Consider the following 24967-nt stretch of genomic DNA (forward strand, 5'->3'; position numbering starts at 1 on the left):
CGAGGCCCTCAAGGGCAAGACTGGCAAGAACCCGGTAGACTGGACGGATGACATGGCCTGAGCGTTTGCCGACACCAAAAGCGCCTCAGCCAACGCGACTATGCTGGCGCACCCGCTGCCAGGAGCCACCATCGCCCTCACCACCGACACGTCGGACTACGCAGTCGGTGCCGTGCAACAGCAGTGGGTGAACGGGATGTGGCAGCCGTTGGCAGTCTTCAGCCATCAACTACGGCAGAATGAGAGAGCATACAGCACGTTCGATCGGGAGTTGCTTGCCCTTTTTCTGGCCATCCGCCATTTTCGGTTCCTTCTGGAAGGACGTCCTTTCACCGCTTTTGTGGACCATAAGCCGTTGACCTTTGCAATGTCCAAGACCGCCGAACCGTGGTCAGTCCGACAGCAGCGTCAACTGACCTACATATCCGAATTCACCATGGATATTCGGCACGTGGCCGGTAAGGACAACCTGCTGGCAGACTGCCTCTCCCGCGCGATCGTCAATACGGTTCATTTGGGCATCGACTACGCCCTCATGGCAGCGGACCAAGCCTCAGACCCAGAAGTCCAAGCTTACTGAACGGCCACCACTGGCCTCCAGTTGGCCGACGTCAAGTTCCATTCGGCAGGTACCACGCTGTTGTGTGACGTCTCCGTACAGGATCCTCACCCTGTCGTGCCGGTCGTCTGGTGCCGCAAAGTGTTCGACGCCATAAATGGGTTGTCACACCCTGGAATGAAGGCCTCTCAGAAACTGATGTCGGCGAAATTTGTATGGCATGGCATGCATAAGGATGTCCGCGATTGGGCCAACACCTGCGTGGTCTGCCAAAAGGCCAAGGTACAGCGCCACATCAAAGGTCCGTTGGCCACCTTCACTGTTCCGGAGCGACGTTTTGACCACATCAACGTGGATCTGGTAGGGCCACTCCCACCCTCCCATGGTTTTTCACACATCCTGACCATGGTTGACCGCACCATCAGATGGCCAGAGGCGGTCCCCCTGTCATCCACTACTTCGGCGGACGTGGCCAGGGCGTTCATTTCCTCCTGGATCGCCCGTTTCGGAGTACCTGCCGATATTTCGTCAGACAGGGGACCGCAGTTTTCCTCCCCTGCTTCCAACACGCAGAAGGGGCCAGTATATGGGGCCTTGAGCGGAACCCTATGTGCGTCATGGCGAATAAAAACGTATTCCGCCTTGTGAAGCTCCGTGGGAACGTGTGACCTCTGCAGCCCGTGGTGTGAAGTGGGCACCGGTGCGAAACATCTGGCCGCCTCTTGGTGACTAGCAAGCTGGGCAGACGCGGACCATTGCTCCGTCGATGTTGGTAGGAAGTTCCCTGGGACCCGCAGCGGCTGACCATACACCAGCCGCTGGAACTCTGGAATGCAGTGGCCCAAGGACTCGGTGTCAAATTACACCGCACCACAGTCTACCACCCACAGGCGAATGGCCACTGCGAACGCTTCCATTGGTCAATGAAGGCTGCCTTGAGAGCCAGCCTCCAGGACGCTGGATGGGCAGACAAGCTACCGTGGATCCTGTTGGGCCTTTGCACGGCCCCCAAAGAAGACCTTCACTCATCATCAGCGGAGCTGGTGTATGGTCAGAAGGTTGTCATCACAGTTGCCACAAAGCTGTAGCTACACTAAGAAAAAATGACTGAATTATTATATGGTGATTTATTACAAGCCAATAATTTGTTTTTAAATACCTCCATTTCTTTGTTAGTCCCTTCTCTTAGATCTTCACTAGAGAAGAGGATGCTGCCAATGTAACACTAAAGGAGGAGGTAGTAGCGATATTGGATAGAATAAAAATAGATAAAGAGGTATTGATACACCAGGCCACTGATGTATATACAGCTCACTGCTGTATCTATATATATATATAAAAGAGTTTGTCAGTCTGTCTGTTTGTCTGTCTGTCTGTCTGTCTGGCTATAAAATCAAAAGTTATAGAGCGTACCTACACACATGTTATATCAAAAGAAACCTTATCATTAGGGGAGTCCAATAGGCATATTTACTTTTTGGTCAGACAAAAATTGTTCGGGCAGTATACAAAAAAGTTTTAAAAAACGGCAACATTCCGCTCATTAGCGTTGAGTGACGTGATGGTTGACCAATCGTATAGGGGATTAACCTGATGGTTGACCAATCGGTGCGTCATGGGGGGCGTTTCATTGCGTGTGTGGGTGGGCCTAATCCTTCTGAGTTGAGGTGAGTGGCCGCCATCTTGATTCCTAACTATTCATTTCTTTTTCCCACTTTCTGCGTGTTTATTTTGAAATATTGATTTCCAGCAAAAAAAAATTGGTTTTAAAAGAAAAAAAAATCCTTTTGTAAAGGGGACTCGGGCTTTCCCCCCCTCGGCGGTGGATGAGCTGCCTGCAGGCCTCAGGCCTCAGTCTCTCCTCGCCAGCCACGCCCGAGATAGGCACCGCCCGTCCCGCCCCGCGATCGCCGCCATCTTGGTAAAGGCTGGCGGCGCGGGACTGAGCCGAGCGTAGCCATCGCCGCCATCTTAGTAAAGGCTGGCGGGGCGGGAGTCAGCGCGCATGTCAACATCGGCCCGCAGCGCGACTTGAGCTAAGGTGAGTCCGGCCGGGCCTCACGCGTTAGGCTACGCACCGGCCGGCCCTGAGGCACTGATCCGCACACGGAGGCTTCGGCTCACCGCGTCCGGGCTCTGAGGAAAGGCAGAGAGAGAGGGGGAGGGAGGGACAGAGAGGAAATCAGGGAGAGACAGGGGGAGGGAGAGGAGAGGGGAGGGAGAGGAGGGGGGGGAGGGAGGGGAGAGGAGAGGGTGGAGGGAGAGGAGAGGAGGGGGGAGGGAGGGGAGAGGGGGAGGGAGAGGAGAGGGGGGAGGGAGAGGAGAGGGGGAGGGAGAGGAAAAGGGGGGGAGGGAGAGGAAAAGGGGGGGAGGGAGAGGGGGGAGGGAGAGGAGGGGGAGGGAGGGAGAGGAGAGGGGAGGGAGGGAGGGGGGAGGGAGAGGGGGAGGGAGGGAGAGGAGAGGGGGAGGGAGAGGAGAGGGGAAGGGAGGGTGAGGAGAGGGGCAGGGAGGGAGAGGAGAGGGGCAGGGAGGGAGAGGAGAGGGGCAGGGAGGGAGAGAGAGTAAAGCAGGGAGAGACAGGGGCAGGGAGAGAGAGAGGGTGAGGGAGGGAAAGAGTGAGGGGGTGGGACAGGGAGGGAGAGCTCGCCTTCTTCCTTCCTCCCTTCCTTCGCAGGGGTCGATCGGGCCAGGCCTGAGGCGCTCCTTCCCCCCTCTCTCTCCAGGCTAATGCCGAACTAAATCCACCAGTCTCTCTCTCTCCCTTCCCCCCCCCCATCTCTCTCTTGTCCCCCCAGTCTCTCTCTTCTCCCCCCAGTCTCTCTCTCTCTCTCTCTTCCAACAACAACATGCCCTCAAAAAACCCTCGGCACCGCCGGGCACTCCAGCTCGTTTTATATAATTCTGTGCCAAGCAAACAAACATTTCCAATAAACAGAGTCCTTCACATATTCGCACAATTAGTGACAAGTAGCACAACAAAACTGAAATGAAGAGATTGAAAGGAAGAAGATGAGCAGTTCTTTTATATTCCAGGGTTTGCTTTGATGTATTATCCTCAGCAATGGGTTTGTTCCCCCAAGGAGAATTTTGTGTTTGCAATATTTCAGGAAGTCTCAGATTTCCACTAAACGAATCATTTTAAAAATTGTAAACTCTTTCAATAAGAAAATATGTTTGGCTTCTTAAAATACAGGGAGAGTAAAATAAACAGTAATGCAGCTGAGGGGATTTAAATATTTCCTGATGATGTTTTATAGCTTACATTATTAGATAGAAACAGGCCATTCAGCCCAACTGACCCATGCCGATGTTTAAGCTCCACACAAGCCTCCTCCCACCCTACTTCATCTCACCCTATCAGCATATCCTTCTGTTCCTTTCTCCCTCTTGTGTTTATCTAGCTTCCGCTTAAATGCATCTATACTATTCGCCTGAGCTATTCCTTGTTTTAGCGAGTTCCACATTCTTAGCATAATTAAGTGCACTAATGACTTACCGCACTGTGATTGAAGTCAGCTGGTCAGCATGAATTCTTTGATTAGCAGATACCATCAGTGCCTTTTGGGACCAACCACATCCAAGTTTTACTGTAGGTTTTCCATCAAGGAGAAACAGATGAAGGAACTGGGTTCCGAAATTTTCTTCCGTGCCTAGAAATGCAATTAGTTTGTTATTAATTTTTTTAAAATTCTTTATTGTGCAGATACGAAAGTGAGGCAGTAATGCCCATGTTTTAAAAGGCAAATGCCCTGCTTGTGAAGGGTCACAGTTTGACAACACAGAAATATTCATTCAACTCCAAAAGTGCGCTGAGATGTTTCAATGAAATAAGGCATGGCAGAAGTAGAAGTATTACCATTACACTGGATAATACAGGAAGTTCTGCACTTGGAGTGCAAATTTCCAAAATCAACTCCAACTGTTTTTGGTGACTTAAAGCGTGTGGCCACCCGATTTTACAATAGTTATGTAACTATAGCAGCAACATCAATACATAGCATCCCCCAGATAAATAATCAGTACATTATGCCAATATCCTTAGCACACTGGCCATTCACCAGCAGGGCCTAGTTGTCAATTGAACCAGACTGATCTTCTATCTGCTGGTTGAATAAATCCGACATGAAATGAAATGAGGGACTCTGCATCTAATTCCTTGTGGGCACAGACCCAGAGCACAAAATCTCCTCTAATTTGACACCAATTAGCTCTAACTCAGCAGTCTCACTCGTAGGCCACAGGATGGTTTGTGTGAGAAGTGGAAAAATGTGGCATTGGTGTTAACAGAGTCTGAGCTTTGTGCTGAAGCCCATTAGTGGAACAGTGTTAAGGGAGCTGTAGCTGTCTCTTACTGTGCTATACCTGAACGGGGAGGGCTTGCTGTTGACACTGGGTACTTGGAAAAGTGTTTCATTCCTCAGCATTAAAACCCCTCAGTATTAAAAAAAATGTTGGAAAAAAGCATTAGCGTGCAGTATTGACTAACACACCAAGGTTACAGTGAATGATGCATGAGCTATGACAATGCAGATAAATTCACTAAGTCACTGTGAGTTAACATAAGAACTAGAGTAGACCATTCAGCCCCTTGCGCCTGTTCCGCCATTCATGGAGATCATGGCTGATCTGTATCTTAACTCCATCTACCTGCTTTGGCTCCGTAACCCTTAATACCCTTGCCTAACAAAAATCTATCAATCTCAGTTTGAAATTTTCAATTGATCCCCAGCCATGACAGCTTTTTGAGGGAGTTCCAGATTTCCGCTACCCTTTGTTTGAAGAAGTGCTTCCTGACATCACCCCTGAATGGCCCATCTCTAATTTTAAGGTTTTGACCCCTTGTTCTGGACTCCCTCACCAGAGGAAATAGTTTATCTCTATCTACCATATCAACTGCTTTAATTATTGAGGGTATGGTAGCATAGTAATGTTCTTTAGGGAAGGAAACATGCTCTCCTTACCCGGTCTGGTCTATATGTGACTCCAAACCCACAGCAATGTGGTTGAGTCTTAACTTCCCTCTGAAATGGTCTAGCAAGCCACTCAGTTGTATCAAAACCACAACAAAAAAGTCACCACATGGACTGCAGTGGTTCAAGAAGGCAGCTTACCACCACCTTCTCAAGGGCAATTAGGGATGGGCAATAAATGCTGACCTTGCCAGCAACACCCACATCCCGTAAATTAATTTAAAAAAATCATCTCAATCACGTCATTCGGATCACCACAGAAATAGGCCATTCAGCCCAACTGGTCTATGCTGGTGTTTATGCTCCACATGCTCATATCTTCTATACACAAGCAACCTGTCCTCAATATTTAACCCTTACAGTACTTCTGACGAAAGGTCACTGACCTGAAACGGGTGGGTTTGGAGCGTGGGGCAGTTAAATTGTTAAAAATGGGATTCCTGACCTGATCCCGCCTCCAACCTGCCACTTCCAGTTTTCTCGGAGTCAGGATGGGGGGCGGGCGACCAACCCACTCCCAGGGGGCGTTACCTCAATTTAAATATTGTAATGAGGCTGGAGCCTCTTTTCCCCCTCCATTTTGAATTTATCTGCCTGTGGATGGATTTCACACAATTCGTGAAACCTGGCAATTAAACAGAGGCGGGGACTGCTGCATCCAGGAGGGAAGTGGCTTTATACCTACCTCCTGGATCCAGGGTCCCGACCATACCCAGCCCCCGCGATCAAAGACCCCTCTGACATAAGAAAACTACTAGGCACTTGGTCTAAGCATTAAACAAAGCTTTAATCAACTGTTTTTCAACATGGAGATCTAGTTGTGTCCTTCACTAGTTCCTGTTAAAGAATGTCCTGAGCAAGCTGGGCCCATGCCCGAGTATTTATACTTTCCCTGGACAGCGCCACCAGCAGGCCGCCCAGTATTATTTCATAAGTCATTTCCACATGAATGACAAGATTCATGTCACTATCCACAAGGCCTCCGATCGCCATCGCGATTCCTGGCCGACTCCCCCGTGATCCCCGATCCCTGCTTGCCTGCCGATCCCTGATTCCGCCCCCCTCCCACAATCCCCGACCATCCCCCATTGCCTGCCGATCCTCGACCTCCCCAATACCCTGCTGATCTTGCAACCCCCTGCCAATTCACTTTCCCCCCCTCCCGATTCCCGACCACCTCCCGCTGATTGCCGACCACCTCCCCGCCCGCCGATTGCTCACCCCCCCTCCCGCGATCCCTCCCCCAGATCGACCCGTCGCATCTGAGGCTTTTCCACCCGCAGCCAGCCAGCCAGCCTCTCAAGCAGGCTGGCTGCGGGCGGGAAACCGAGGCCTCACATTCAAATTAGGCCCTGCCGGTAAAGTTGGCACGGCCTGCGGGAAGCCCGCCTCGGACCCCACTCACCCCGCCCCCAACCTGCCTCCATGAAGAAAGTTCCAGCTATTAACTCTGCTTCTCTCTCCACAGATGCTGCTGTGTGTTTTCTAGCATTTTCTGTTTTTATTTCAGCACCACACAACAGAACTGACTTAATTTCAAAATCAGTGGCTATCTGGATGGAAGGGGCATCCTGATCTGGAAATATATCGCCGATCCTTCATCGTCGCTAGGTCAAAATTCTGGAACTTCCTCCCTAACAGCACTGTGGGAGTACCTTCACCTCAAGGACTGCAGTGGTTCAAGAAGGCAGCTCACCGCTACCTTCTCAAGGGCAATTAGGGATGGACAATAAATGCTGGCCTTGCCAGCAATGCCCACATCCCAGGAACGAATATAAAATAAATAAAGGACCTGAATAGAATGTCTAGGTAAATAAATGCACCATCTAGTCTGTTGGTTTGAATTCCCATTCTGTAGTTAAAATTAGCAATGCTAACTTCTTTAACTGAGACCAAATCAAACTATCGATGGAGGTGGACAGCATTTGCAACTTTCAGGGCTGAGGTGGTGATGGTGGGAGGTGGGGGGAGGGAAGAGGCTCTGTAGGAAGGAAGTGACAAATTCATTGGCCGGTTAACCTGTGACAGGGTATAATGAAGCTCACAGTGTGAATGCTTCTATCCTCCAAAATCCAACACTTGATTGATAGGAAAATTAAACGTCAACTAGGATTGTTTGTAAGGTAATAAAATGATGAAAGGCCTGTCAGAGTTAAGTGTGATTGTCTACTTTTCCCCTTGCAGACAGAAAGATAATTGCTGCATGTCAGCGCACTCCACTATTTGCTTTGATGCCTGGGTTCCTTCCAATGGCAAAGGATCGCCTTGATTAGAGCCAGCAGTTCACTTGCTTACTGGAGTGTGACCTCAAGGGAGAAAATGCTCCAAGCACTGCAACCACTGATGTCCAGGGCACAATATTCAACTGATGCCAATCAAACATCTGACACGCCAACCTGAACCTCCTCTGAACTTCAGGCATCTCTCAATCAGCAAGGGCGCCAATAACAACCATTAACTCCCCCAGAAAATATCAAAGCTATAATGAGCACCATACACTTGTGTCAGGTGAAGGTGTGCATGACCTGCAATATTTCCTTCCGTTTCTTCAGTTTATTTTGTCTCCTCTTGTCCAGAAAAGTTTTCAAGTAAACATAACTGGTAGGGAGCACGGGTCGGAAAATGGGGGCTACAGTGTTGACACATGCTACCGATGCGTGCAGGTCCCACTGGATGTGTAAGATCATGGAATTATCTTTAACATTTAGGGAATAATTGCAGGCTCTCATTATATTTTGAATCATATAGACAGATTTAATATTTCTTTCTACTTAATTTTGTCTGAAAGATTGAACAGGCTCAGGCTGTAGGAAAGAAAAGGCTGAGGGGGTGACCTGATCGAGGCCTTCATCTTGTGAAAGGGTTTTATAGGGTAGACGTAGATAAGATAATCACCAATAAATCCAATAGGGAATGCAGGAGAAACCTTTTCATCCAGAGAGTGGTGAGAATGTGGAACTTGCTACCACATGGAGTAAATGAGGCGAATAGTATAGATGCATTTAAGGGGAAGCTAGATAAGCACATGAGGGAGAAAGGAATAGAAGGATATGCTGATAGAGTTAGATGAAGAGGGGTGGGAGGAGGTACATGTGGAGCATAAACACCGGCATGGATTTGATGGGCCGAGTGGCCTGTTTCTGTGGTGTACATTCCATATAACTCTATATATAACATTAAGGCAATAATTGTGGAATCCCATTATATTTTGAATCATATGGACAGATTTAATATTTCTTTCCATTTAATTTTGCCGGAATTAGCAATGTCTCAAATACTCCTCAATGAAATACAACAACAACAACGTGTATTTATATAGCGCCTTTAACGTAGTAAAATGTCCCAAGGCGCTTCACAGGAGTATTAAAAGGCAAAACAATTTGACGCGGAGCCACTTAAGGAGAAATTAGGGCAGGTGACCAAAAGCTTGATCAAAGAGGTAGGTTTTAAGGAGCAACTTAAAGGAGAAAAGAGAGGTAGCGAGGCGGAGAGGTTTAGGCAGGGAATTCCAGAGCTTAGGGCCTGGTTGAACGATTATAATCAGGGATGCTCAAGAAGGTAGAATTGCAGAATGCTGCAAGTTTGATATAATGTCAACCTTCTAGTGCTCTCCTGTAGCATAGAGACCACCCACCTTTGAGATTCTCCCTGTCTAAGCCTTGTGACGTAGTTTCCTCACGACCACACCAGTTTTGATGAAGGGTTACACCCATGTCAGGCAAGAGTATTAAGGGTTACAGAACCAAGGCGGGTAGATAAAGTTAAGATGCAGATCAGCCGTGACCTAATTGATGGTGGAGCAGGCTCGAATGGCTGAATGGGCTACTCTTGTTCCTATGAAAGTCGCTATATAAATGCAAATTCTTTCTATGCGTGGAAGAGCAGGTTTGGTCGGCGTGGCCTTCAATTTTGACACCTTTCTTTCAAAGGGTCTAACTTATGTAGAGGAACAGCACCTCATCATCCGATTAGGCACTTTACAGCCTTCCGGACTCAATATCGAGTTCAACAAGTTCAGATTATAACCTCGGCCCCTATTACATTTTTACATATATTTTTTATCCACACCTTTGTTTTGTGCCCTTCCCCCTTTTTTTCTCTCCCACATGGCAGCTGTCTCTCATTCTGCCAGCGCATTTCACACCTAATCTAGAGCTGTCTTTTGTCTCTCCACTAGTCCTATCACCATCTCGTCTTGTTTTGAATACCTCTTAATGTCTCTTCACTTCTCTTTTGTTCTCTCATCCCCATTTCCCAGCCCCCAAACTGGCCTCTTAATCTGTTTCGACCTGAAAAATTGACTCTATTCCTCTCTCCACGGATGTTGCCTGGCCTGCTGAGTTTTTCCAGCATTTTCTGTTGTTATTTCTAACTTACGTGTTCTCTCTCCAGATGTTGACCAACCTGCCGCATTTTCTGGTTTTGTTTTCTTATTGCAAAACTCACAGCTTCTCCTCTATGACATCTCCTAACAGTGTGACCAGGATTTGACGCTTGCAATGTGAAGAATCTCGGTTGAAGACGCAAATCCCACTAATCCGTAGCACAGCAGATCAGTTCAGCTATGCCGCGATGCCTTCGCAAATTGTTACAAATGGTTAGTTCTCACAATGCAGGCACTGTAATCTTAAATCCTGAACCTCCGCAACCTTCAGAAAATAAGCTGTCCTCTTTTAATTCTGTCAACGTATGCCACTTAAAACAATTAACACATTTAAACAACGTTTGACATATGCGAGTGTTAGCTTACACTGTAAATCTACCGTCTGTATTTACTGCCACCCTCAATTCACTGGCACCTGGGCAAGTCATTAATCTTGGTTTCCCTCCGAGGTGAGAGGCAAGAGAATTCAGCACAAAGTCACATTAGTCTGCCGCTGGCACGTGATGTACACACACATCCGAATCAGCACAGGCTGGAACCTCGATACCAAAGACATGCTTTGTTGATGGGATGTGCAGATCTCATCATTGGAAGGAAGATTGAGAGATTTGAGTCAGATTTTTTTTTAAATATTAAAGGCACCAGCTAAAGAGCAAGTTCTCTGTACTGAAAGAGAAGTGCAGGACCACAGTCCATGATTTGAAAATTAGCTGCAATGAAAACAAGACTGAAGAAGGAACTTGTTCTCGTGCAGTAATGCCGATTCAATGAATAAACCATCGTCTAATTCAGTTGATTGAGTGTATGTTTGAAATATACACTAAGCAGAATTGGGAACTCAGATACTTTCAGTGCCAGTTGGTGATTGCCCAAATTTGGCCCAAATGAATGGGGCGGGGGGAGGGCGGTGAAATTTATGTCGATAATTTTACCAAAAATGTCAGTGGCTTGAGTGAAAGAGTTACTTAATGACTAACTTTTATTGCTAGTTATCAACGGCAGCAATTTAAGTTAATCTTCCAAATATGTCCCCCTCCCTAAGTATCTTTCTGTAAATTTCCCCTACCATCATGGGAGGAGGTGTCTGAATGGGCTGCTTTCTGTGTCGCAGCACCAGTGACTAAAGTGCATCTTTTAAAATGCTAACCTGGTAATTGCAGTACTGTGTGGAGAGGGGGGACTTTGGGCATTCTAGTGAGTGGCGTTCGATCTATAGTCATTTGATAGAGAAGCAAACCTGCAGCCAAGTTGATTATATACATTTGTCCATCTCGGTTAGTGAGTGAGGAAGATGATGTGCATCCATGTCAAGTGAGGAAGACCTTTTCATTCATTTGTGTCCATCTGCTTTTTTTGGTAGGTTTCTTGCAGAAGGGAATATGAGGACTTTTGTAAGTACCCATCTGCCCAATTCCTAATGAGCTAGTGGGCAGGTTCGGTGGCCTCGTGATGGGAATGCATTCACCTGCATCAGCCCATCTGCTGCTGAAACCCTCATTCATGCTCTTGTTACTTCCAGACTTGCCTATTCCAATGCACTCCTGGCTAGCCTCTCATCTTCCACCCCCTGTAAACATTGGTTCATCCAAAACTCTGCTGACTATATTCTGACTAGCACCAAGTCCCATTCACCCGTGTGCTCGCTGACCTACATTGGCTCCCCGGTCCAACAATGTCTCAAATTTAAAATTCTCATGTTGTGTTCAAAACCCTCCAAGGCCTCACCCCTCCCTATCTCTGTAACCATCTTCAGCACTACAACCCTCCAGGAACTGTGCGTTCCTCCAATTCTGACCTCTTATCATGCCCAATTTCCTTCATCCGTTGACAACTGTGCCTTCAGCTGTCTAGGCCCTAAGCTCTAGAATTCCCTCCCTAAACCTCTCTGCCAATCTCTCCTCCTTTAAGACACTTCTTAAAGCCTACCTCTTTGACCAAGCTTTTGGTCACCTATCTTAATATTTCCTAGGTGGCAGTGTCAGTTGTGAAGAGGCTTCAAGGGGATCTCAACAGGCTCAGTGAGTGGGCGAGAACATGGCAGATGGAATATAATGTGGATAAATGTGAAGTTGTCCACTTTGGTAGAAAAAACAGAAAGGCAGAGTATTTCCTAAATGGTGAAAGATTGGGGAATGCAGATGCTCAAAGGGACCTAGGTGTCCTTCTACACGAGTCACTGAAAGTGAATGTGCAGGTGCAGCAGGCCATTAGGAAGGCAAATGATATGTTGGCCTTCATTACAAGAGGATTTGAGTAGAGGAGTAAAGAAGTCTTACTCCAATTATATAGGGCATTGGTGAGACCACACCTGGAGTACTGTGTACAATTTTGGTATCCTTACCTAAGGAAGGATATACTTGCCATAGAGGGAGTGCAACAAAGGTTCATGAGATTGATTCCTGGGATGGCGGGACTGTCGTATGAGAAGAAATTGAGTAAACTAGGCCTGTATTCTATTGAATTCCAGAATATTAAAAAGAGGGGATCTCATTGAAGCATACAAAATTATTACAGGGCTTGATAGGGTGGATGCTGGGAGAATGTTTCCCTTGGCTGGGTGTCTAGAACCAGGGGCCACAGCCTCAGGATAAAGGGTAGGTCATTCAGGACTGAGATGAGAAGAAATTTCTTCACACAGAAGTTGGTGAATCTTTGGATTTCTCTACCCCAGAGGGCTGTGGAGGCTCAGTCATTGGGTATATTCAAAACAGAAGTCGATAGATTTCTGACTAGTAAAGGCATCAAGGGATATGGCGATAGGGCCGGTGAATGGAGTTGAGGCAGAAGATCAGCCATGATCTCATTGAATGGCAAAGCAGGCTCGAAGGGCCGAATGGCCTACTCCTGCTCCTATTTCTTATGTTCTTATTTTCTTATGTTCCTCATGTAGCTCGATGTCAAATTTTGTTTGATAACGGTCCTGTGAAGCTCCTTGGGATGTTTTACTACATGAATGGCGCTATATAAATGCAAGTTGTTGTTGTATGGTTCTATGATGACTTCCTCAGTAATGAAAGGGAAGAGCAGTGATCTGGAAAGAAGCATGCCATCATAGTGGTATAAATGTATAGCTGTAAACAGAATAAGAGAATTTATGGAACTAGGAAATGACATTCAACTGAAGTCTATTCCTCCTACAGTGCCCTCTTCTGCACTCTGTCCAATCCATTTAGTTTCCTGAGGGAAGAACACCAACAACAGATACATTTTCAAGAAAAGTAAAGCTTTGTGGAAGTTCTTCCTTGATTCCACCCCCGCACCCCCCCCCCACCACCAGCATAATCACAAATATTGAACCAGCCTTACAACACACACCGAATGATCTGATTTTTTGCACTCTGTGGTTCAAGGTCTCTGAAGTGCATAAACCACCTTGTTCCACACAGTATTTGATTATCTATGCTGACCTTTATCCTAATAACCTTCAATCCTATTTTATAATGGATATTCATCCAGATCTTTTCTGAAGAAGTTAATCAATATTTTAATGCTAATCAAACTTCTCTTTGGCTGTTGAGCCTAGAAGTTTTCTGTATCTAGGAGAAAGTTCTAAGGCCTGTAAAGAAAATGAAAGAGTTGCATTTACATTCCGCCTTTCACAACTTCAGGATGTCTCAAAGTGATTCACAGCCAATGAGGTATTTTTGAAGTGTAGTTACTGTTGTAATGTAGGAAACTTGGCAGCCAATTTGTGCACAGCAAGGTCCCACAAACAGCAATGTGATACTGACCAGATAATCGGTTTTAGTGATAGTGGTTGAAGGATAAATATTGGCCAGGACACCAGAGGGAAAATCCCCTGCTCTTCAAAGAGTGCCATGGGAGCTTTTACGTCCACCTGAGAGGGCAGGCACCATTGGTTGGACACAACCGAGACAAGCTTAAAATGAGCAGGAGAAATGGGATAAATCAAGTAACAATTACTAGAAACATGTCAAGCTTTGGTTTCAAAAGCCTGTAGGTTACAGGAGGAAGGGAAGGCTGAGGGGAGTAAGGAACTCCAGCACATTGAGATTCTGGCAAAGAATGTGTTAAGAGTAGAATAAGTCTTGATTTCAATACTGTGAAGAAAGCAAGGAGGAGGAAGAGCTTTAGGATAAGCATATTTGTAGGTGAGGAGAAATGAAATGGGAATATTCAAAGGAGCAATGATCATGGTATTAGAATCATGGAATCATATAGCTCAGAAAGAGGCCATTTGGCCCATCGTGCTGTGCTGGCTCTTTCAAAGAGATATCCAATTAGTTCCATTCCCCTGCTCTTTCCCCATAGCCCTGCAACATTTTTCTTTTCAAGTCTATATACACAATCCAATTCCCTTTGAAAGTTACTGTTGAATCTGCTTCCACCCTGATGCCATTCTGGTAAATCTCCTCTCCAAGGCCTAAAGTGCAGTGCCCAGGATTGGACACAATACTCTAGCTGAAAAATAACTTGTGATTTATAAAGGTTTACTTTTACAAAGTGTTATATTAGTGTGGTTAATTTACTCTGTGCATTAGAGCTGGTGCATGTTCTAAATGCACACTTGGAAGAGTGGTTTTTGCATTAACATTAATGAAGCAGGCACTAAGTTTAATGCACGCTCCTTAACTTGCTCATGGGAGGAAATTTCTGACAGACAGGTTCCTGCACAGACTTGCAGTTAATGCTTTCTTTGCACGGTAACTAACATTTGATGAGAAACATGTAAATTTACCCAGGATTTACTCCAATCCCATCAATTCTCCCATTTAAAACTGGCATTGAAGCACCAAAGGTAGCCAGCACAGTTTGAGTGATGAGCAGAGCAATAGATGCTGTGAATTTTATAGCATGGATGAAGCATTAAGCCTCTGTTAGACAGTTTGGAGGATGATGACCAGGGACACAGAAGACTAGGTGCTGGCTTATTGTAAAGAGCAGAGGTGGATAAATCGGGAAGGGTCGCTAGTGTATCTTCTTGCAATTCCACTGGCTGCCCAACTGTACGTATGGCAAACCCGCCCTGCCTTGCCATTCCTGCTGTCCTATTCCAGCGTTGAGGCGCGAAGGCTTTGGAGGTGCTTCTCCTGTTTCTTGCCCAGAGGCAAGTACTGGCAAGGGACTGGTAGCAAGTGAAGCCCACCAGCATGTTCCTGTGCGTGGTGCTATCAGAGACCTGGTCCTAACAGCAACCACTGATCTCAGTGGGCAGCGACTAATGTGGGTCCCGGATTCCTTCCTCTCAAAGTCATCCCAATTGGGCTTCCACGTAAACCAAGATCGGCCTTCAACGCACCTTGGAGTTTGGACCTTACTCTCTCAGCATCGTCAGTTAGAGCATTCCTGATAAACAACAACAACAACTTGCATTATATAGCGCCTTTAAAGTAGTAAAACATCCCATAGCACGTCACAGGAGCGTTACCGAGCCACATAAAGAGATGTTAGGGCAGGAGACCAAAAGCTTGGTCAAAGAGGTAGGTTTTAAGGAGCGTCTTAAAGGAAGAGGGAGAGATAGAGAGGCAGAGAGGTTTAGGGAGGGAATTCCAGAGCCTAGGGCCTAGGCAGCTAATGGCATGGCCATCAATGGAAATTGGGGATGCGCAAGAGCCCAAAATTGGAGGAACGCAGAGTTCTCGGAGGGTAGCAGGGCTGAGGCTGTTACAGAGACAGGGAGGGGTGAGGCCATGGAGGGATTTGAACACAAGGATGAGAATTTTAAATTTGAGGCCTTGCCGGACTGGGAGCCAAAGTAGGTCAGCGGGCACAGGGGTTATGGGTGAATGGGACTTGTTGTAAGTTCGGATACTGGCAGCAGAGAATCACGAATTGGTCTCGCGGATGAGCGTTAAAGTAAAGAACAGCAAAAGTGGACATTTTGCTGAGAGAGGGGATGGCTACACAGCAGTGTATACCTTGTGAGGCAAAATAGAAAAATACAAAATAGCTTGATATCTGCAGTTCCGAAAGCAGAGTGGGTGCTGTAACAATTTCAGGTCTATATATGTATCAGTGAACAACGTACATTAAATTCCACTTCATACGAGCCTTTTGCAGTCTGTTGTAACACTTCTGAAATATCCATATTATCTATTTTAGTGCCCCACTCCAAGCACGCTAGTAAAAAGAAGGAAAGGACTTGTATTTATATAACGCCTTTCACAATGTCGGGACGTCCCAAAGCGCTTCACAACCAAGGAAGTACTTTTGAAGTGTAGTCACTGTTGTAATGTAGGAAATATGGCAGCCAAATTGTGCACAGGAAGCTCCCATAAACAAAATGTGATAATGAGCAGATAATCTGTTTTAGGTGTTTGTTGAGGGATAAATATTGGCCAGGACGCCAAGGAGAACTCCCCTGCTCTTTTAGAAAATAGAACTTTTACGTCCAACTGAGAGGGCAGATGGAGCCTCTTATCACAAGGGTTACATAAGAACATAAGATATAGGAGCAGGAGTAGGACATTTGGCCCTTCGAGCCTGCTCCGCCATTCAATAAGATCATGGCTGACCTTCTACCTCATCTCCACTTTCCTGAACTATCCCCATATCTCTTGATTCCCTAAATATTCTAAAATCTATCGATCTCTGTCTTGAATATACTCACCGACTGAGCCTCCACAGCCCTCTGGGGTAGAGAATTCCAAAGATTCACCACCCTCTGAGTGAAGAAATTTCTCCTCGTCTCAGTCCTAAATGGCCGACCCCCTATTCTGAGACTGTGACTCCCGGTTCTAGACTCCCCAGCCAGGGGAAACTTCCTCCCTGCATCTACCCTGTCAAACCCTGTAAGAATTTTGTTTGTTTCAATGAGATCACCTCTCATTCTTCTAAACTCTAGAGAGTATAGGCCTAGTCTACTCAATCTGTCCTCATAGGACAATCCCCCCATCCCAGGAACCAGTCTGGTGAACCTTCATTGCACTTCCTTAGGTAAGGAGACCAAAACTGTACACAATACTCCAGGTGTGGTCCCACCAGGGCTCTAATTAATTGCAGCAAGACATCTTTACTCTTATATTCAAATCCTCTTGTAATAAAGGCCAACATACCATTTGCTTTGCTAATTGCTTGCTGTACCTGCAGGTTAACTTTCAGTGATTCGTGTACAAGGACACCCAGGTTCCTCTGAATACCAACATTTCTCAATCTCTCACCATTTAAAAAATATTCTGCTTTTCTGTTTTTCCTATCAAAGTGGATAACTTCACATTTCTCCACATTATATTCCATTTGCTATGTTCTTGCCCACTTAGCCTGTCTATATCCCTTGAAGCCTCCTTGCATCCTCCTCACAACTTACATTCCCACCCAGCTTTGTATCATAGCAAACTTGGATATATTGCATTTGGTTCCCTCATCCAAATCATTGATATAGATTGTGAATAGCTGAGGCCCAAGCACAGGTCCTTGAGGTACCCCACTAGTTACAGCCTGCCAACCCGAAAATGACCTGTTTATTCCTACTCTCTGTTTTCTGTCTGTTAACCAATCCTCAATCCATGCTAGTCTCATGAGCCCTAATTTTGTTTAATAACCTCTTATCTGGCACCTTATCGAATGCCTTCTGAAAATCCAAATACACCACATCCACTGGTTCCCCCTTATCCATTTTGCTAGTTACAACCTCAAAAAACTCTAACAGATTTGTCAAACACGATTTCCCTTTCATAAATCCGTGTTGACTCTGCCCAATCTTATTATTATTTTCTAAGTGCCCTGTTACCACGTCCTTAATAATATATTCTAGCATTTTCCCTGCTACTGATGTCAGGTTAATTGGTCTGTAGTTCCGTTTTCTCTCTCCCTCCTTAAATAGTGGGGTTACATTTGCTACCTTCCAATCTGCGAATCCGCAATGAATAAGGGTGGGAGGAGTCTTGTGTGGAGCCCAAACACCAGCATGGACCATCTGAAAAGAATAAGACTCCACACTCATAAAAGTAAATTTTTAGTGCCAGACAGGTTGTTTGGTAGTAATTAAGACTTATCACACCGTTAAAAGAACAATTACACTGGAATGGACAAACCCTAACTTTCTGGCACATTTAGTGTGTATATGGCAGGTAAGTGCAGCTACTCCATGCCCTTCCATGTATTTCAATGGCGAGTCTCTCGATGAGATACTGTTAAGATGCTGCTTCTGGAGTAGCAGGGCAACTCGGACAGCAACTTCCTGATTTACGCATTTAACTGCGCACGTGCGGTCACCGGAAATTCCTGTCCAATTTACACGTTAATAACTGTGAGCGCTGTTAGCCTTGCCATTATTTTTACTGCAAAATCCAGTCCAATATGGCTAAACGAGATGTTCCGGCACCTTCAGCAGCTTGCTGTTGGACCTTGTTAAGTTTGTAATGTCCCCTCAGCCCCAGAACTACTCTGTTTGTTCAACAGTGATAATCCTGATCAACAACCTCTTCAACTGACCGGCTCACAGATGAGGATGTATATTTTTCACAGTTGCTGGAAGGTGTCTTTGAGCATAACCGAATAGCAAGAGCAACACTCGCTGAACTGGAATAGGCTCAAATCTCAAAGGCTTTCCCATGAGGCCAGTGTCAGCCCTGGTTCAGTGAGTAGCACTCTCGCCTCTAAGTCAGAAGGTTGTGGGTTCAAGTTCCACTCCAGAGACTTGAACACAAAAATCCAGGCCGACACTCCAGTGCATTACTGAGGGAGTGCGGCACTGTTGGAGGTGCCGTCTTTCAGATGCAACGTTAAACCGAGGCCCTGTCTGCCCTCTCAGGTGGACGTAAAAAATCCCATGCACTATTTCGAAGAAGAGCAGGGGAGTTCTCCTCGGTGTCCTGGCCAATATTTATCTGTCAATCAACATCACAAAAAAAAGGTTATCTGGTCATTATCACATTGCTGTTTGTAGGACCTGGTGAGGCACAAATTGGCTAATGAATTTTTTACATTACAACAGTGACTACACGTCAAAAGTACTTCATTGTCTGCAAAGCGCTTTGGGACATCTTTGGTCGTGAAAGGCGCTATAGAAATGCAAGTCTTTCTTTCATTGCGTGCGAGTTTGAACAGTGAACATTGACAGACTATTTGACCACTGCCGCTATCACGGAAGAATCCAATTCCGTCTTCACCCAGCACTCAATTTTCAGCAGCATTCATTGGACAGAAATTCTGGCTAATTTTTAACTTCCATAGCCTAGGAATTCTGCGTCCAATTGCAACATTTCCCAGCTGAGATTATCAAAGCAGCGACTGGCACTGTTCTACATGACTTAACACCGGCACGATGGGCTGAACGGCCTTCTTCTGTGCTGCATTAGTATATGATTCTAACAGCATTAGGCCATCAGATCATGTACAGAGAGTCAGAGGGAAGATGGTGTTTAACACCAATATCAGTATTAGACCATCGAGAGAGTAGAGAGACAGAGGGAAGACAGTGTTTAACACCAATAATAGTATTAGACCATCGAGAGAGTAGAGAGACAGAGGGAAGACAGTGTTTAACACCAATATCAGTATTAGACCATCGAGAGAGTAGAGAGACAGAGGGAAGACAGTGTTTAACACCAATAACAGTATTAGACCATCGAGAGAGTAGAGAGACAGAGGGAAGACAGTGTTTAACACCAATAACAGTATTAGACCATCGAGAGAGTAGAGAGACAGAGGGAAGACAGTGTTTAACACCAATAACAGGATTAGACCATCGAGAGAGTAGAGAGACAGAGGGAAGACAGTGTTTAACACCAATAACAGTTTTAGACCATCGAGAGAGTAGAGAGACAGAGGGAAGACAGTGTTTAACACCAATATCAGTATTAGACCATCGAGAGAGTAGAGAGACAGAGGGAAGACAGTGTTTAACACCAATAACAGTATTAGACCATCGAGAGAGTAGAGAGACAGAGGGAAGACAGTGTTTAACACCAATAACAGGATTAGACCATCGAGAGAGTAGAGAGACAGAGGGAAGACAGTGTTTAACATCAATAACAGTATTAGACCATCGAGAGAGTAGAGAGACAGAGGGAAGACAGTGTTTAACACCAATAACAGTTTTAGACCATCGAGAGAGTAGAGAGACAGAGGGAAGACAGTGTTTAACACCAATAACAGTATTAGACCATCGATAGAGTAGAGAGACAGAGGGAAGACAGTGTTTAACACCAATAACAGTTTTAGACCATCGAGAGAGTAGAGAGACAGAGGGAAGACAGTGTTTAACACCGATAACAGTATTAGACCATCGAGAGAGTAGAGAGACAGAGGGAAGACAGTGTTTAACACCAATAACAGTATGAGACCATCGAGAGAGTAGAGAGACAGAGGGAAGACAGTGTTTAACACCAATAACAGGATTAGACCATCGAGAGAGTAGAGAGACAGAGGGAAGACAGTGTTTAACACCAATAACAGGATTAGACCATCGAGAGGGTAGAGAGACAGAGGGAAGACAGTGTTTAACACCAATAACAGTATTAGACCGTTGAGAGACAGAGGGAAGAGAGTGTTTAACACCAGTAACAGCCTGATGCTGAGGTGCTACAGCCCAAGGTTGAGAAACATGCCAGTCCATCAAGCATTAGGAAAATCATTATGTGCTTTCCCCCTGCCAGTGTTCTTTACAGCTGCAATAGGGAGCTGAGCTGTACGAAGCCTGGAGAAGCCACTTTGCTGCTCCAGTGATTCTGGAAGCTTAAACATCATTCAAAAAATATCACCCAGTTGGACTTATTCTGTCTAGAAACAAAACCTTGAAAAGTTTGTAAATATGTCTGCATGTTTTCCTTTCATCCATACTAGTGAATTGTGTGATGTACCTCAGTCAATTTGTACGGAAGGTAGGGGGGGATGTTGAAAGTAGGAGGTCTAAAAAAGGGAATAAGAGGGGCTATGTGAGAGTATGAAAATAGATTAGCGGCTAACATAAAAGGGATCCCAAAAGTCTTTTATAAACATATAAATAGTAAAAGGGTCGTCAAAGGAGGGGTGGGGCCAATTAGTGACTAAACACACCAACAACATCAGTAGCTCACGGTTTGGGTATTAGGGGGTCAGCCATGGCTTAGTGGTAGCACTCTTGCCTCTGAGTCAGAAGGTCATGGGTTCAAGTCCCACTCCAAAGACTTGAGCACATAATCCAGGCTGACACCTCAATCCACTGCTCAGGGAATGGTGCACTGTTGGAGGTGCTGTCTTTCGGATGAACTGTTAAACCAAGGCCCTGTCTGCCCTCTCGGGTGGATGTAAAAGATCCCGTGGCACTACTTCGAAGAAGAGCAGGTGAATTCTCCCCGGTGTCCTGGCCAATATTTATCCCTCAACCAAAATCACTAAAACTGATGATCTGGTCATTATCGCATTGCTGTTTGTGGGATCTTGCTGTGTGAAAATTGTCAGCCATATTTCCCTACATTACAACAATGACTACACTTCAAAAGTATGTCATTGGCTGTAAAGCACTTTGGGACATCCTGAGGTGGTGAAAGGCATTATAGAAATGCAGGTTCTTTCCTTTCCCCTTAAAACTAAGAAGTACTGCATGAGTTAAATTAGATTTTGTAACCAGCCTGGAGGGAATGTTTGCAGTGAGCAGTGTGATCTGTTCCTCTGGACTGGAAAGTGGCAGCTTCTGCAAGGCAGGCTGTTGCAGGCATTAAAACCTCACTTCACAACTCCCCGCAGAGGTGGCAAAGACTCCGTAAATCTCATCGTTCCTGCAACGTGTAAAATTAGGAATGAACTAATAGGCTGAGTTTGGAGGTTTCTGCTCAGTCTGCAGGTCAAGGGGGCTGAAATATTTCTGAGCCTATCCATGCATTAATGGCTGCGAGTTGCCTCCGTGAAAATGAATTTAGAGGCATTTTTATTTTTACTGAGAAGAGGAGTCATTAACGATAACAGGTTTCACATTTAAGGTCAAAACTTTCTGAGAAAAGCATGCTGAAAGTCAGCTTTAATCCTCAGCCATTCCCATGTAAATAAATGAGGTTAACAAAAGCTGCTGATTCACTGTGATGCCAGCATTGTATTATCAGGCAAACAAGAGATTAAACTACAAAAGGAAGCCCGTTCCAGCTTCAGAATTAAGCATTAATTCATTTATCTTTACCCCGCAATTTATTTACCATTTTCAAAAAGGGGACACCAAACCTGGACATCAGGTCCAAAGCTTCTCCTTGCAAAAGAACAGTGTCAAAGAAAGTCTGGAGATGTAATCTGCCGGGTGTGGTGAGGGTTTATCACTCAGTGGTAGTACTTTCGCCTCGGAGTCCATTCCAGGGACTTGAGCACATAATCCAGACTGGCAGTACTGAGGGTGTGCTGCACTGTCACAGTTGCCGCCTATTGAATGAGACATTAAACTGAGGCCCCATCTGCACTCTCAGGTGGACAGAACAGGTCCCATGATACTATTTGAAGAACAGCAGGGGAGTTCTCCCCAGTGTCCTGGCCAATATTGACCCCTCAACCAACACCTCAAACCTAAAAGGCCTTTGACGATCTCAGGATGTCCCAAAGCGCTTCACAGCCAATGAAGTAATTTTGAAGAGTAGTCACTGTTGTAAGGTAGGAAACGTGGAAGCCAAATTAAGCACAGCAAGCTCCCACAAACAGCAATGTGTTAATGACCGGATAATCTGCTTTCGTAATGATAGTTGAGTGATAAATATTGGGGACACTGGAGAGAACTCCCCTGCTCTTCAAATAGTGCCATGGGATATTTTATGTCCACCTGTTAACATCTCATCTGAAAGACAGAAGGAATGTGGTTGAGATCAATTATATCTGGGTTTTATAGCGAATTAAACAGAAATTTAGCATACAAAGTTTCTAATTACCACTTGCTGCTTAAAATCAAGTGCTCCAAAGTTGCATGGAGGTTATAGGTGATTTAATTATTTTTATAACCTGATATTTGCAATTCTATTCATAAATTCTACCATCCCACCTTTGACTAGAAACCAGCTATATCCCATGGACACTTTTTTCTGCCCCGAATTATATTCCTTTTGTATCTGCACCAACACTGGATGGAGATGGAACATAAGAAGCCACTGTACAAGAATAGGTCATTTGGCCAATCAAGCCTGCTTCTACAATGGACCATGTACAATCTGCTTTACCATGAGTTCCACCTCACCAATTTAATTTCCTACGGAAAGGTTCTGCACAATTATTTCTCTGATCCCCAAACAGAAACAAGAGAAACTCCAGATGAACTATCCACCTGTGCATCTCCATTATTCACACCCTGGTCAGCTGACCACCACCAGATATTAGTTGACAGCTATCAGCCCAAGATGATCCCATGCCAGGAGTGATGACACACAGCAAGGAGGATGGGAGAGAACGGCTATTGTAGGCCATAGGTCTTCAATTAGTTTACCAGTGACCCAAACAACAACTTGCATTTATATAGTGCCTTTGACAAAGACAAACGTCCCGAGGCACTTTACAGGAGCATTATAAAACAAGATATAGCACCGAGCCACATAGGAGATATTAGGACAGGTGACCAAAAGGCTTGGTCAAAGAGGTTGGTTTTAAGGAGTCTCTTATGGGGACGCGAGAGATGGAGAGGCAGAGAGGTTTAGGGAGGGAATTCCAGAGCTTAGGGCCCAGGCAGCTGAAGGCATGGCTGCCAATGGTGGGCCGAAGGAATTGGGGGATGCACAAGAGCCAGCATTGGAGGAATGCAGAGTCCTTGTAGAGTTGTAGGGCTGGAGGAGGTTACAGCAATGTGAAGGTAGCATTCATAGAATTACATAGAATTTTACAGCACAGAAACAGGCCATTCGGCCCATCTGGCCTATGCCAGTGTTTATGTTCCACACGAGCCTCCTCCCACCCTACTGCATCTAACCTTATCAGCATAACATTCTGTTCGCGACTTAATGAACTAAAAGGGCAGAATCCTCATTTCACGCATCGTCAACACTCACTGTAAAGAATGGTGCCGGTGGAAGAGGCTGTTTTTATTGTTAGGTACAGCGTCACATCTGTGTCGTCTCCTGTTCCAATATTAAGGTCTGAATCTCTTCTTAATATTGTTGTAAGTGAAGGAAGCTCTATATAAGCATTTCCATTGAACGATGGGAAAAACAGTGTGATATCTGAAATGGAAGAAGTGGCAGATTACACTTTGGCTCCAATAGTTGAGCGAAAAATACAGCACCACAAAACCTGAAACAAAAGTATATAAATACTGGCATTCCACTCCTGGTCCAATTTTACAGCTGAAAATAACATCTTGGGCCCACAATCTCAGTCTCAAAATTAGTAATCAGAAAAATTATGAGAGTTCATTTCTCTTAAGTAAATCAGCTGCTGGCTCCAAATTGAATTCAGATTGCAGATTCCACCTCTTCACCAGTTAGCCTTCTTGTTGCTGGCAAAGAAGCTTAAAATTTGCGGCACAAGACTCAATTTACTTTAACAGCAGCTATTGGTTAGTAGCTGAGGAGCAATAATGACACGCTTGTTGAGATACCGCGGCAAACGGGGGAGTCGAGACCAGAGTTGATGGAACATAACTGCTTTATTTTACATCATGGCAAAGAGAGAGCTTGAAAAGCCCGCGCAACCACTTAAATACTCCCCAGACAGGAAGTGCTCCCGGCAGCCTGTCCCTGTGGGAAACAAGTTGCCGGAGGAAAGGGCACCCGGCTGGGGGCGGCTGCTGCCGGCAGTGCACCTGCGTAAACTGTCCGTGCCGCCGTGAGCGGATTATGTCCAATGGTGGCGTGTCGCCACAGAGCTCCTCCCAGAATCCGCTTAGGAGGAGTGGACGAGTCGTGACGGTGGTCTAATGGTTCTGCCGGAGCGGCTCTGAGTGGTCGCCGGTCTAGTTGGTGGGGCCGGGCGGTTTGCCGCCGGCTGTGCTGGCTTGCTGGCGGGACGGCCTCTAGTTGGAGGTCGGGCCACAGGGACCTGTTCCCCTGGTTCTGTGTGTGCTGGTTTGAGTCGGTCGATGGAGACTGTTTCGACCCTGTCGCCGAGTCGCAGCTTGAAGACCTTGTCCCCGGTTTGTAGTACCTCATACGGTCCGTCGTACGGGGGTCGCAGGGGTCCGCGGTGCGCGTCGTGTCGCACGAAGACGAAGCGTGC

At 45.8% G+C, this 24967-nt stretch overlaps 1 protein-coding gene across 1 annotated transcript in view; it reads right to left on the reverse strand.

Moving 5' to 3' along the window:
- LOC147112359 (protein eyes shut homolog) overlaps positions 1-24967 on the reverse strand; it is a 378050-nt gene that overhangs the window by 329426 nt on the left and 23657 nt on the right. Inside the window, exons 2-3 of the mRNA XM_085996557.1 lie at positions 23803-23973; positions 4056-4209 (exon numbers count right to left, since the gene is read on the reverse strand). Coding sequence (XP_085852683.1) covers positions 4056-4209; positions 23803-23973 — 325 coding nt within the window. The remainder of the gene's footprint in view (positions 1-4055; positions 4210-23802; positions 23974-24967) is intronic.

Source organism: Somniosus microcephalus, chromosome 9, assembly GCF_052327205.1.
Source record: "Somniosus microcephalus isolate GS21.2 chromosome 9, FLI_Smic_1.0, whole genome shotgun sequence".
Taxonomy (NCBI): domain Eukaryota; kingdom Metazoa; phylum Chordata; class Chondrichthyes; order Squaliformes; family Somniosidae; genus Somniosus; species Somniosus microcephalus.